At 42.8% G+C, this 14,316-nt stretch overlaps 1 protein-coding gene across 4 annotated transcripts in view; it reads left to right on the top strand.

Moving 5' to 3' along the window:
* Positions 1-7,227, top strand: part of Abhd6 (abhydrolase domain containing 6, acylglycerol lipase) — a 42,569-nt gene extending 35,342 nt beyond the window's left edge. For 3 of the 4 annotated variants that reach the window (XM_036199795.1, XM_036199792.1, XM_036199793.1), the window contains 4 exons: positions 584-741; positions 4,730-4,784; positions 4,971-5,071; positions 6,405-7,227. In XM_036199795.1, the coding sequence (XP_036055688.1) occupies positions 584-741; positions 4,730-4,784; positions 4,971-5,071; positions 6,405-6,581 (491 nt within the window). In that variant the 3' untranslated portion in view covers positions 6,582-7,227. The remainder of the gene's footprint in view (positions 1-583; positions 742-4,729; positions 4,785-4,970; positions 5,072-6,404) is intronic. The other variant, XM_036199796.1, reaches the window with a different exon arrangement.
* Positions 7,228-14,316: the final 7,089 nt, after the last annotated feature.

Below are 14,316 nucleotides of genomic sequence, written 5' to 3'. Positions count from 1 at the left end.
CTTTGTGCCTTTCTTGGATCTTGCTCTGTAGACCAGGCTGGCCTCGAACTCACAGAGATCCACCTGGCTCTGCCTACCGAGTGCTGGAATTAAAGGTGTGTACCACCACCGCCCGGCTGACCTTGTGATTCTTTTGTCTCCACCTCTTGAGGCGTGTATGTACCACCATGCTTAACTCCAACCCTAAAATATCTTAGATGATATATTTTTTTCTGTAATTCTCAGAATACGATGTTTAGTTTGAGCAAGGGTTCCAATACCAATTAAAAAGTGATCTCTTAGCCAGGTGATGGTGGTGCACAACTTTAATCCCAGCACTCAGGAGGCAGAGGCAGGCAGATCTTTGAGTTTGAGGCCAGCCTAGTCTACAGAGTGAGTTCCAAAGATGGCCAGAGCTACACAGAGAAACCCTATCTCAAAGAAAGAGGGGGGGAAAAAAACAAAAAGGAAAAAGATTTTCTCCTGGTGAAAGAAACCTGACATGTTAACCTGAGTCCCTGGGTTTTCATTGAACATTTCCTGCACATAGGGGCACAATATACCTGATAGGTATATCATTGGGCTCTTTTGTTTTGCATCCCAGGCCTGCAGTATTCAACTGACAATCAGTTTGTACAACGGCTCAAAGAGCTGCAGGACTCAGCTGCCATTCAGAAAATTCCCTTGATCCCATCCACCCCAGAAGAGATGAGTGAGATGCTCCAGCTCTGCTCCTATGTCCGATTCAAAGTGCCCCAGCAGGTACAGTGTATCAGTGCTACACCCTTGCCTTCAATGCAGCCTCCCCTAGCATGGCCTATTGCATCTACTCTCTGACTCCATTCTGTCTGCTCCATTATTCAACATGTAGCTTACCAGTTGCCTGTGATATGTCAGACACTGTGCTGAACACTATGGTAAATATATAACACAAGGAATTTCCCTGAACAGATACAATCCAATACAGGAAGCAGACAACTAATAGACAAAAATTTACAAGTTGAAACAAATTTGGAGGGAAATGAAGATGGTGTAAATATTTAAAATGGGGAGGGAGGGGTAGCTTTGATAAGGTAATTTGAAGGATCATATGTAGAGTGGAGAAAACATACACAGATTGATGGCAGTGGAAAAACAAGTGGCTGGAGCCTAGAGAGTGAAGGAGCTGGGAAGGGAGTCGGGAGCTGAATCACAGTCTCAACTTAAAAGTCAAGACGCTTAGAGTTGTACATTTAAAAAATTATTTTGGATGAACCCAGAGGGCTTTTTATCTATGAGGGTTATATTTATTGATATTGAAACTCAAAAAAAAAAAAAAAAACAAAGGTAAACATTGGCCATAAGAGATGATATTATCTTGTCATATAGGAACCAAACAATAGTATGCTTTTAAGAGAATGTAGGTGAAAGGCAATGATGTTGAGTGTTACTGAGTATGAGCACAGTGTGACCTCATGGTTTCCTAAGAGCTGCTCTGAGAAGATCTTGTATGTCCTTGTAGTTTATAGGAGTGAGTCTGTTTTTCCTAAGCATGATGGGAGAGCCACTGAAAGACTGTAGGGGACACAAATAGAAACAGAGGCTACTTGGGATATACTGTGGCTTAGAGGTGATGCTGATACCGACTGGGGTAGTAGCACTAGCTGAGATGTGTTGTGAGGAAGAATGGACAGGACTTAGGGCAGGTTGGAAGTAGAGGTGGGGAAAAGTGAGTGGTCATAGGTGACTTCTGGTTCTTGAGACTGAATGGGTAAAGGTAGCATTTTCTGCTCGAGGAAAGGAGAGGAGGAAGTTCAGGTTTGGGACATGCTGAGAGTTCCATTTTGGATATATTAAGTTCAGATTGCTTTTGAGGCCTCCAAGGGATATATCACATAGGCAGTTGCATATTTAAGTGGTACAAAGGGATGTCTGGCCTAAATGTAAAGCAGGAGCCATAGACAGAGGAAGATATTGAGGGTCGTGTGTCTGAATGAAGTCGTTTGAGGAAAAGGTGTAGAGAAAAAAGTCCACAGCTGAGGCCTTATGAACTTAGATTATCTCCCTGTGTTGTAAGCAATGAACTCTGCCTCAGGGTGAGGTGAGGTCCTCCTAAGCTGTGAGAATGGATGCTACACAGACTTTGTGACCATGACTTAGTTAATAAGTACAGTACGTTTCTGGAGAAGCATCCAAAATCTGTGTCTATAGTGTAATCTGTCCTTGATATCTTTTTAGTCATAAAGTGGCACTGTCCTCTTCCAGCTATAATATCTTTAGAATATTGTGACCAAAGAAGACTCCTTGCTTTCAGTTGTCAGGGATAAGAAAACACTGGGAGAAAATATATGTTCATTTCAGAAGCCTTTCTTTCCCAGTAGGGTAGGGTCACCTACCATTGAGTCCATTAGGCCATCTTGTGGTTGTGTTTGTTCACGTGTGTTTTCTGCTCTGTTCTCTGTCAGGTCCTATCTATCTCCAAACTTTAGCAGTGCACCTTCATGAAGAAGGTCCTACTTATATAGATTGCATGGATGGTGGATATTATAGGATGCCTTAGTGTCAGAGATAGAGAGTGAGTAGTTATGTAGGTACAAGATAGATGGATAAATGAATTAATGTATGTGTATGCTTATATGATTTAAGGCTGCAGGATGGAGCCATAGGTGGATGGTTGGTTGGTTGGAGGGGTGGAATGATGACTGGATAATATAGGGGTGGAGAAAGGATAGATTAGCAAATACAGACATAAATAAATGATTCAGGGAAATAAGATAAATGGATGAATTGATCTATCAATTAAGCCAGTGGTTTTCAACCTGTGGGTTTGCAACCCCTTTGTGGATTGAACAACCCTTTCACAGGGGTCACCTCAAACCATAGGAAATAATCAGATATTTACATTACAGTTCATAACAGTAGCAAAATTATAGTTATGAAGTAGCAATTAAAATAATTTTATGGTTGGGGGTCACTACAATATGAGGAACTAAAGGTCACAGCATTAGGAAGATTGAATTAAGCAGAGTTGGAAAAGGATAGATGTATGCATGGATACTGGATGGATAGTAGAAAGAAGAAAACATCTGTCATGGAGCACAGTGTTATTAAATAACCAGTCCATTCCCTCACCTCTGTGCTGCTACTTTCAGAACCTCTGAGGATTCTAGTCATGCTTTAGAGAGCTGGTTTAGTCAAAAGCAACCATGGTTCAATATATTAGTGAGCTTTCTATCACTGTGGGAAAATACCTGAGAGTGCCATGGGTTCAGAGGTTTCAGGTCATGGTTACTTGGCCCCTTCATTTTGAGCGTATGGTGAGGCAGAACATCATGGCAGGAAGCATGCAGTAGAGCAGAACTGCTCATCTCATGGTGGACAGGAAGCAGACAGGGATGGAGCCAGGGTCCCAATATATCATTCAAAAGTGTATCACCAATGACCTCTCCAAGTAGGTCCCACCTCCTAAAGCCCACACCGCAGGCTGAAGACCAAGCATTCAGTACATGACCTTTTAAGGAACATGACACTAGTCTTCCCAACTTTGGTCTGCATAAGACTCCTGAGAAGGTATGTTGAAGGTGTCTAATCCTGAGGCAAGGAACTGCTTTACAATGGCCGTAGCCACCTGTCTGGGTTATTAGCCCAGGGCTTGGAGATCTGGCCTATCTCTATTTGCTACAGCCCTCAGCAAGGAAAACAAAGGCAATGTCAGACAATAATCTGGGCTCTCTGAAATTATGGGGTTCTCACCAGAGTTTTCTTAATAGTTTATTTCTTCTGTTCCTCTTTCTCCTCTTTTTCCCCTTCCTCTTTCAAGAGGGTCTTTTTATGTATAACAGACTAGCCTGGAACTCACTGAATATCTGAAGATGAATTTGAACCCTCAATTCTTCTGCCTCTATCTCTAGAGTATTAGGATTTTAGGCATGCTGTACCACACCAGGTTTATGTGGTGCTGGAGATGGTCAAGGCTTGGTGCATGCTAGGCCAGCATTCTATCACTGAGCTGTGTCCCCAACTCCTTCATTGTTTATAGGATCATCAGTCCTGATGGTTTAATCTTGTTCTGCATTTAGATATCATTGGATAATGGCCTGATATTTTGTTTATTCAAATTTTTGTCTTGAATTAAACCAAGAATTTCTCAAGATGCCATGCTAATGTCTTTAACACAATATGCAGACCTCTGGCTTCGCAGCATTTCCCAAGTTCCTCCCTATTTTTTTTTTAATTTATTTATTTATTACATATACAGTGTTCTGCCTACATGTATCCTTGCAAGCCAGAAGAGGGTACCAGATCTCATTACAGATGGTTGTGAGCTACCATGTGGTTGCTGGGAATTGAACTCAGGACCTCTGGAAGAGCAGTCAGTGCTCTTAACTTCTGAGCCATCTCTCCAGCCCCCTAATTTTTATTACTATTATTTTTTTAATGTGAAAAGTGTTTTGCCTATATTTTTGTGCACCACATGCATGAAGTGCCTACAGAGGCTAGAGGAGGGCATCAGAGCCCTTGGAACTAGAGTTACAGATGGTTGTGGGCTTCCTTGTATATGCTGAGAATCAAACCAGGTCTTATGTAAGAGCAGCAAGTATTGTTACTGAGCTATCTCTCCAGCTCAGTTTGTTTTTTAAAGCCTCCCAATTATATTTTACATTCTGGGGATTCACAAGCCTAACCCTAGGCAGTGCTGTCCCCAGAGCTATAAGACGCTGGAGGAAGTGGGACTTCTCTTGTTTTCTAACTGTGGATTATTCATCCTCAGATCCTTCAAGGCCTTGTTGATGTTCGCATCCCTCATAACAGCTTCTACCGGAAACGTAAGTAGCCCTACTCTAGCTTGTGGCTTAGGGGCCAGCTGCCTTGTAGTTTTTAAGCCTCTGTACATGTCATGTTTTCTGGTCCCCTGAAGAGAAGAAGTAATGGCCTGGACTTGAAGCTCTGACTCTTGTAGTACCTATGTGCAGACCCTGCATTTAATCACTATGTTTCTCTTTTCTGACAAGTGTTTTTGGAAATTGTCAGTGAGAAATCCAGATACTCTCTGCATCAGAACATGGACAAGATCAAGGTCCCAACACAGATCATTTGGGGAAAACAGGACCAGGTATGTCATAGGGCCCTGTGGAAAAAAAGCAAGTGGTGATCTTTAAAGTAGGCCTCCCTGGTGGGTTTATTATGTAAGATGCCAATGTCTGCTGCCATAGTTCTTTAAGCTGGGAACAATGACGTTTGACTTTTAACGTGAAAGCAAATTTATTTGTTTGCTTATTGAGATAGGTAGCCCAAGCTGACCTTGTACATAGGATCTTCCTGGCTTTGAATCTGGGAATCAACAGGGCTTATTCCTCTGGAAACTCTGAGGGAGACTTAAAGGACACCAGTCATATTGGCTTAGGGTTTTCCTGCTCTTTTATGACATCATCTTAACCAGTTATACCTGCAATGCACTATTCCAAAACAGGCCAATGCTGAGTACTGGAATTAGGACTTCAGCATAAGAATATGGGGGCTCCATTCAGCTCAACCAGTTCTCCAAAGACACACCAAGTTTATTCCCAGAAGTGACTTTGTAACTGCCTCTGAGAAATCATGCCTACCAAAGATTTTTCATAATGTTTATTTAAAGCAAGAGGAGGTAGTGAGAAATGTATAATGCAAATGAATGACAGTATTCTAAAGGGTGCACAAGACTCTTTCATTAAGGAATATTGCAAGAAAAAGATATTAAAAACAGGCTTTTTTTTCTGATTATTTTCTGTTGCTATAACAAAATGTCTGAGACTGAGTAATTTAAAAGGACTAGACATGTAAAGGTTAATGTTTGGTTGACTGGGAAGTCCCATGTGTAGAGTGCCAGCATTTGCTCAGCATGTAGTGAGTGGCTTTCTGTTGCATAACATGGTTGAGGACAGCATGATTGTGACATTAATCCATTCCTGAGAGCAGAGATCTCAATGATCTATTAATCCATTTAGGAGAGCAGAAGGATAAAGTTTCCAATGCATGAACTTATAAGGGACACCTTCAAGCTCAGCAGACCTGAGTTCTGATACAGCTGAGGAAGTAGAGGAATCTTTACAGAAAGGGAAAGAGAACTCAGGAATGGTGTCTTCCTTTCCTCTGTCTTATTTGCCCTCTCAGCTCCTATCTATGGAGCTCCTGTTCACATCATGATACATTCATCTCTTGATAGTTCTGGCTCCCCCTCCGGCTTAACCTCCTTGCGGACAGGAACTCTGTCTTTTCTACCTGGTTATCATTGGCAGTGTTGTACTTCTAGTACCGTATTTCAGAGTCAAACAGGAGGCATGCTAATGGCTTCCATTTACCCCATCTTCCTGACCCCTGGCAGGCCTCAGTGGTAGAGACCGTCCAGAACAATACAGTGGCGCATCTAAATCTTTGTGTACTATTTCTTTCCTTCTCTTCCTCTGCAGGTGCTTGATGTGTCTGGAGCAGATATATTGGCCAAGTCCATCGCTAACTGCCAGGTAGAGCTTCTGGAAAATTGTGGCCACTCAGTGGTGATGGAGAGACCCAGGAAGACAGCCAAGCTCATTGTTGATTTTTTAGCTTCTGTGCATAACACAGACAACAAGAAGAAGCTGAACTGAGGTCCTTGCCACAGCCTGCATTGTTCACACAGCATCTACTCCCATCCCGCAAACTTGATACAGTCACCACTCTCAGGGATTCTGCCCCAAACACCATTGGAGCACCAATGTCCCTGAAGAAGCCAGTCTCCTACCCCAGTATTCTTGGTTCCACAGAGCATCAGGGCCACAAGGAAATCTCCAAGATCTTTTTTTCAAAATAGAAACCTAAATGGAACTAAATTAAAAAAAAAAAAAAAAAAACAGCCCTAAAGCCTACTTGAAGTCTTCAAGTTCGTGTCAGTGACAAGCTAATGCTAAGCAGCCCCTTAGACCATGGTCATGAGTGACATTTTCTTTAAGACATGCCTCACACATTAAACTCGAGATTTTTTGTTGCTGCTTCAGATATCTCCCTTGCATGGTCAGTGGCTCCTATAGAGAAGCTTTAGTCATTTATTGAACTCTTGTTTAGATCTAATTCAAGTTTTGTATAGAAGCCCATGTGTGAATATAGCCCATTAGCCACAAGACCAGGGAAGAAACAGTAAACTGTAGAAGAGGTTTCTGCCCTAGGCCTGATGTACAGACCTGGAATCTCAGCCACTTGCAAGGCTGAGAGGCAGGAGGATCCAAGTTCACGACTTGCCTGAGGTACAGAGTGAGTTCAAAGTCAGCCTGAGCTACTCACTAAGACAAAAAAAAAATTTTTAAAAGAAAAGAAAAAAATTGTTTCTACTTTTATATACATATATATATAGAAACATACATGGAGGGGCATTGTTCTGCCTTAGCCAGCCCTCAGAACTGCTAAAGCAACAGAACATGGACTGATGGGGTTGGGTACCTACAAATCAGATATGTCATGAGTAACCAGAATGAAGAACATCTGATAGGGTGGGTTTCCTAGAAATAATTTATAACTTTTAAAAATAGGACTAATAAAGCAATAATGTTCTAGACTTCTATCTAATCAGACTGGAGTTCCATACCAAGCAGCTCATGGGCATCTTTTCTATTCTGCTGTTCTACTGATAACCCTTGGATGTAAAATACTAGTTTGTTAATGAATTCTGTGAATTCTGTGAACAATAATGTGATTGAAAAAGTAAGTCCAAACAGCTGTAAAAGTGACTACAATGATGTGAAATAAATTTAATAATCCTAGGCTGGCAACATACAGGCGCTTTCTATTTCTGAGCCCCTAAAGGGGTGCAATATTTATAGATTTTCTGTTCACTTAAAAATGTGTTTATTTCCAGGGACAAGTGAAGAGGCCAGAGGTTGATGGTTGATGGCAGTTATGTTCCTTAGTCTCCACCTCATTTTTAAGACAGGATCTCTCAGTGAACTTGGAGCTAGCAAAGCCCTAGGCACCCTTGTCTCATCACCTCCCAGCACTGGGATTGCAGGCACATATTGCTGTGACCAGTTTTTTACTTGGGCGCTAGGGATCCAAACTCAGGATCTCAGGCTTGCATGGTAAGCCTTTTACCAACTGAGCCATCTCTCTGGACCCTAAAATGTATTTCTATTAATTTGTATTTACTGTAATTAAATGGATGTGTCTATGTCTGTGTGGGGATAGATGCAAGTGCAAGTGCTTGTGGAGGCCAGCAGCCACAGGTCCCCTGGAGCTGCAGTTACAGGACATTGTGCTCTGCATGTCATGGGTACTGGGATTCTAACTTGGGTCCTCTGCAAGAGCAGTGTGGGCTGGTAACTGCTGAGCGATTACTCCATCCTAAGTGTTTTTTAAACTAACTGAAATTGCTCAAAATCAGAAGTCATCAATTTTTTCCTTTCCTGTTTTTCTTTCTTTGTTTTTGGTGTTGTTTGTTTATTGCTTTTACTTTTCTGGGTTTTTTGTTGTTGTTGTTGTTTTTCCCAAGACAAGGTTTCCCTATATAACAGTCCTGGCTGTCCTGGAACTCACTCTATATACCAGACTGTCCTGGAACTCACAGAGTGCTGCCTGCCTCTGCCTCCCTCATGCTGGGATTAAAAGCGTGTAGCACTAATGGATAGCAATTTGTTCCTTTTCCTTCACTTCTGTTGTTCATAGCTTAAATGGGAATCTATGGTGTGGTTTGAATATTGTAATTAATCAGAGAAGCATGGAGTATAGTTCTTGAAAAGATGTGAAAATGACATCAAGCTTGTGAGATTTAGCCAATGCACTGATCAGGAAAATGTATAGGTGTAAATGCATACATTAGAAAAGAAAGGTTGAGCCAAGTGTTGGTAGTGCACGCCTTTAATCCTAGCACTTAGGAGGCAGAGGCAGACAGATCTCTGTGAGTCTGAGGCCAGCCTGGTCTACAGAGCTAGTTCTAGGACAGCCAGGGCTACACACACAGAAACCCTGTCTTGAAAAAAAAGAAGAAGAAGAAAGAAAGAAAAGGTTGAAAATCAATAAATTAACCTTCCACCCCCAGAAGCTTGGGGAAAAAATAGTAAATCAAACAGTGAAATAAGGGAGTAATCCAACTGAAAATCAGAATCTATTCTGTTTCTCAAAGAAAGTAGATAGTAGATGATTCAGCTTTTTCCCATGAGTGCTGAGCTTCCTGTGAGGAGGGTGACTCTGTACCTAGGTGACGAGAGATGGCTTCCTCTGAATCACTAAAGAGGCCCTGGACCTGGGGATCCATTTCAAAAGCAGCTTTCTGGACAGAGGATTTCTTAACTGGCAAGGATTAGAAGCATCTGTGAGCCAGGTATTCTGGTGTATACTCATAATCCTAGAACTTGGAAAGAGGAGGCAGGAAGATCATGAAGCCATAGTAAGATTCTCCATTCACAGTGGCACAGGGAGAGGGATCTGCATTGTCAGCCGGCAGGGTATGTGCTGTCCACCTCAGCCTGGAAGAACAATAGGCAGGTTCTGCAGTGGACATGGCCCCCACTTCCTGCACTATCAACAGAAAACCTTGTTAGAAATCATGAACAAAGAATAAGGGAGTTATTTTTTATAAACACATAAAGTAGGTTTTCTAGGTTCTCTGAAGGCCTGGCCATGCTGGGAAATCCCTTGTACCCTATGTCTTACCCCCATAATTTTTAAGAAGCCTGTTAGTTACTGCCTGCTAGCTGCCTCCACATCACCCTGCTGGGCTCTGCACCTTTGCTGATTTTTTTTTTTTTTTTTTTTTGAGCTGAGCATCAAACCAGGGCCTTGCGCTTGCTAGGCAAGCACTCTACCACTGAGCTAAATCCCCAACCTCTGAATCTTTAAAAGAAGAAAGGAATCATTCATCACAGTCCTTCCTGAAGGACTGCCAGGAACTTCTGGGATAAAATGGAAAGCCCCAGGAGACTCAATCCCTCTTCTTGGAGTTGGGACCATCAGAGTTGTTGCAAACTGAGCTTCCTGGGAAAATACTGGAGTCACTGAGGAACAAGCAGTGATCAGAACGTGTTGCCATCAGTCTGGGCTTCTCCAGGATGAGGGTGACGACAGGAATAACATTGGTACCAGGTGACATATACCAGGTCAATGGTGCTGTCTGTTCAAATCTGTCTTCACTTGAGCCCCTGTGAGGCCCCTGTATCCCAGGGTGTTATACCTGCTGCTCTGCCCTGGAGAAGTTCCCAGAAAGCACAGGGGGATTGGAATACCTGCCAGGTGGGGCTGCAGAACTATGGCTACTGTGTGTGTGTGATCTCTTTTTCTATCTCCTCTCTATGCCTCTCCCAGTATGAGCCACACAGGCAGTTACCTCCTAGCCATTGGAACATGGCTCTGCTGAGCTTTCATCACCTACTGTCACCCCAAGCCACCGACTAGACTTCCTGGTCAGTTGTCGGGGGGGGGGGGGGGATTAAAAAGTAAAAGGCATTTTGAAGGTAATGAACAGAGATAGGACATGGAGATAGCCTCAAATTAGCTGCCAAAATTGGAGCAGAGTGGGATGGAGCAGTACTTGGATTACAGATCAAGATCCCTGCTGCCCCACGGCTTTGTGGTTTAGTATCATCCATGTTCTCTAGGCTGGTCATCACCAGGGTGTGGGCCTGGCAGTTCCTCTGCCTGTGGTGGGAACAAGGGTCTTTAGTCACCATCACTGATCTGAGCGAGGCAGAGGCAAAAGGCAGCTGGGCTTTTCTTGCTGAGTCTAGTGGGGATCTTTCCTTTCTGAGTTTTTTTATCTTTGGTTCTTAAAGCTCCAATGGGAACCTTGGGCCATGGAGCTCCATCAGGTGATGGGCAGGAAGGATTATGACAATCCTATGACCCAAGGCCAAAGCTAGCTGGGGCCTATACTCTCATTGATTGTAATACAACTTTTGGAAGGTGACTGCCGAGAGTAGTGTGAGCCTACTTCCATAATTCCTCACCAAGGCTATCAGAGCTGAATGTCACTCAAATCCAGAACCATCTCCATGTAAAAAGACCATGCACCATATCTCATATAATATCCCAACTCCGTCCATGTATCGTCCAATTGATAGATACATCCATGTTTCTGCTATCAGTGTAAATTTTTGTTTGTTTTTTTGGAGACAGGGTTTCTCTGTGTAGCTTTGGAGCCTTTCCTGGAACTCACTCTGTAGACCAGGCTGGCCTCAAACTCACAGAGATCCACCTGCCTCTGCCTCCCAAGTGCTGGGATTAAAGGCGTGCACCACCACTGCCTGGCCGTCCTAATACTTTTTAAGGAATATTTTTTCATTTATTTATTTTATGTGCATTGGTGTTATGCCTGCATGTATGTGTGGGGTGTCAGATCTTGGAGTTATAGATGTGATGCCATGTGGGTGCTGGGAACTGAATCCAGGTCCTCTGTATAAGCAGCCAGTGCTCTTAACGTCTTTGCCATCTCTCCAGCCCTGTCCTAATATTTTAATTATTGATATTAATGATACTTGTAGTTAGAGTTTTCCTGCCTGGCCCAGTCAGGACAAATCTCTCTTACCCACCAGTCCCACAGTCGCTCAGACCCAACCAAGAAAGCACACAGAGACTTACAGTGTTTAGAAACTGTATGGCTGTGGCAGGCTTCTTGTTATCTGCTTCTTCTATCTTAAATTAACCCATTTCTGTTAGTCTATACTTTGCCACATGGCTTGTGGCTTACCAGTGTCTTTACACGTTGCTTCTCATGGTGGCAGCTGGCGGTGTCTCTCCCCAGCCTCTACTTCCCAGAATTCTCTTCTCTCTTGTCCCGCCTATACTTCTTGCCTGGCCACTGGCCAATCAGAACTTTATTTACACAGAGTGATATCCACAGCAGATACTTTTATTTTCCCAATGCTAAGAAGAAAGATGCCTATGCCTTGTGCATGGCCCCAAATTCCCCCATCGTTTTTTTTTTGGGGGGGATGTCTGTGTACTTGCATACACATATACATACCTATAATCAGAGAGGATCTGCAGATGGTTTGGCAAGCTTTTATTTTTTTTTTAAATAAAAACAAAAAGTATAAATGGAGTTATGGTGGGAATTATTGTTGCCCTTACCCACTTGCCTCTTTTGCCTCTATACCTTGGGACTCTTCTAGATCAACCCACAGAGCCCCAGGTTTCTGGAAAGGGAATGCAGAGTTCTCCAGAGAAAGTGTAGAATGCCCAGGTATACTTGAGAACAAATTTTGAAATTTTAAGAAATTATCCAGTCAGGTACAGCAGCAGAAGGCCATGATTTCAGCTACTTCAAAGGATGACAAGTTGGAGGCCAGCCTTAACAATTTAGTAACATCCTATCTCAGAACAGAGTTAAAAGAGCTAGGGATGGGGGCTGGAGAGATGGCTCAGAGGTTAAGAGCACTGGCTGCTCTTCCAGAGGTCCTGAGTTCAGTTCCCAGCACCCACATGGTGGCTCACAACCATCTATAAAATAATGAAATGCTAATAAAAGAGCTAAAATTCTTGTAAACTCCAGGGAGGCAGAAAATAAGATCCAAAGGCTTGGAATCTCCAGCATCCCAGCAACTCATGGAGGATCAGATTAGGGAGGCACAAGCTGCCCAATATGTCATCACACAAAGAACAGGGGCCACAGGCTGAGTAAGGCACAGGCTGTCTTGTATATCATCATGCAAGGTCAGGGGTTGCAGGTTCTAAGCCAGAGAGACATGTGTAGTTGCCTCCCTGGAGTTTACAAGAATTTTCGAGTTTGCAGAGATAACCTTTAGACACATTAGCATTCCTACTGTTTATAATCTGTATTGAAATTTACATTGTAAGACAGCAGCATGCTCACAACTTTGGGTCATAGAAGACCCAGAAATGATTCTGATTGAAAGCATGAACACTCTTTATTCTATCTGGAAAACTGTGACAAGATGTTTTTATTTTTAGCACAATGAAAAGGACCTTTTAAGTCTATAATTAGAAAACAACCAAAGGAAATTTAAAACCTAAGGTTGTTGCTATAATAATAGTAGTAGTATCACATCATGGTTTGTACTCTTCCAGAGCTAGATTAAGTTTATCATAATTTCATAGATTAATGTTAAAACTATGGACTTTTGGAGTCTTAATATAACAGTAGCATAGTGAGGGAAAGAAATCTGAAACATTTCATTTTTATATACCTTAAATCACTTTTTTATCATCTCAGAACTTCTTAACTTGCATTTTACATACCTTAAGTCACTTTCTTAGACCCTGAAGCATTCTTAGATCCTCACATCTTAAGCTTTCATATCCGCACATTAACTTTTTTTGTTTGCTTGTTTTTCGAGACAGGGTTTCTCTGTGTAGCTTTGCGCCTTTCCTGGATCTCCTTCTGTAGTCCAGGCTGGCCTCGAACTCACAAAGATCTGCTTGGCTCTGCCTCCAGAGTGCTGGGATTAAAGGCGTATGCCACCACCGCTCGGCCCTCACGTTAACTTTATACCTTGAAACACCTATCTAATTTTCACCAGGAGATACAGGTGGGTGATTACTGAGAGCAGTCACTGTAAAGTGAGTTTCTTAAATAAAATGTAGCACAGACCCATTGGGTCAAGGGAACTGGCTCAAACAAGTTGCCAAGGCACACACATAACTTACTTCTTTATGAGCCAATGGTGGAGTCTGCCTGTGGGTCTAGGAACAGGTGCTGCCAGAGTTCCTGATCATGCCCAGCCAGTGAGGGATGCATGCCACCAGATTGGGACACAGCCTGAGTGTTGGGAAGAGGATATAAAAAGCCTTCCCCATTATTGAATAACGGTGTCTACTGTTTGCCTTCAACTGATTCCCAGTGTCTATGTTATTGATGATGTGCCTTCTATCCCCTCCCCTGAGGGTGCCATTAGGACCAAGAAACAATAAAGGAATGGTAAAATGTTGCATTGAAATCTGTTCTGTGAGTTTATCTCTTTTCTGAGTCTGGTAACAAGGTGAACTATATCTAGACCCCACAGTAGCTCTAGGACAGAATGTTATTTTAAAAGTGATAAGTGGCCCTGGTTACCATGCCACTAAACTTAACTTCATCTTCTGTTCTGCCAGTATCTTGCAATGTTCTTGTTCCCACAGAGCCTGGACAGCAGCAGTAAAACAACCAGCTATCCCAGGACCTTATCTCAGCATCCCAGGTTTCTCAGGTCCCCCAAAGATGACCAAGGTCAGCAGGAAGCAGTCTCAAGAACTCAGTGCCCTCATTCCTGCCTTACCTGCTACCCCTTTCTAATTTCTCACCTTTTTATAATAAACAAAAGGGAGGAATGTTAGCATTCAAGCATCTGCACTGGCCTGCCCTTGGGGCCTGGCAGGATACATCATCAGTTACAGCCATTCCCTGTGTGCATGCACTTGCTAGTA

The sequence above is a fragment of the Onychomys torridus genome, chromosome 9, assembly GCF_903995425.1.
Source record: "Onychomys torridus chromosome 9, mOncTor1.1, whole genome shotgun sequence".
NCBI lineage: Eukaryota > Metazoa > Chordata > Mammalia > Rodentia > Cricetidae > Onychomys > Onychomys torridus.
This window is presented reverse-complemented; position numbering and strand designations above follow the sequence as displayed.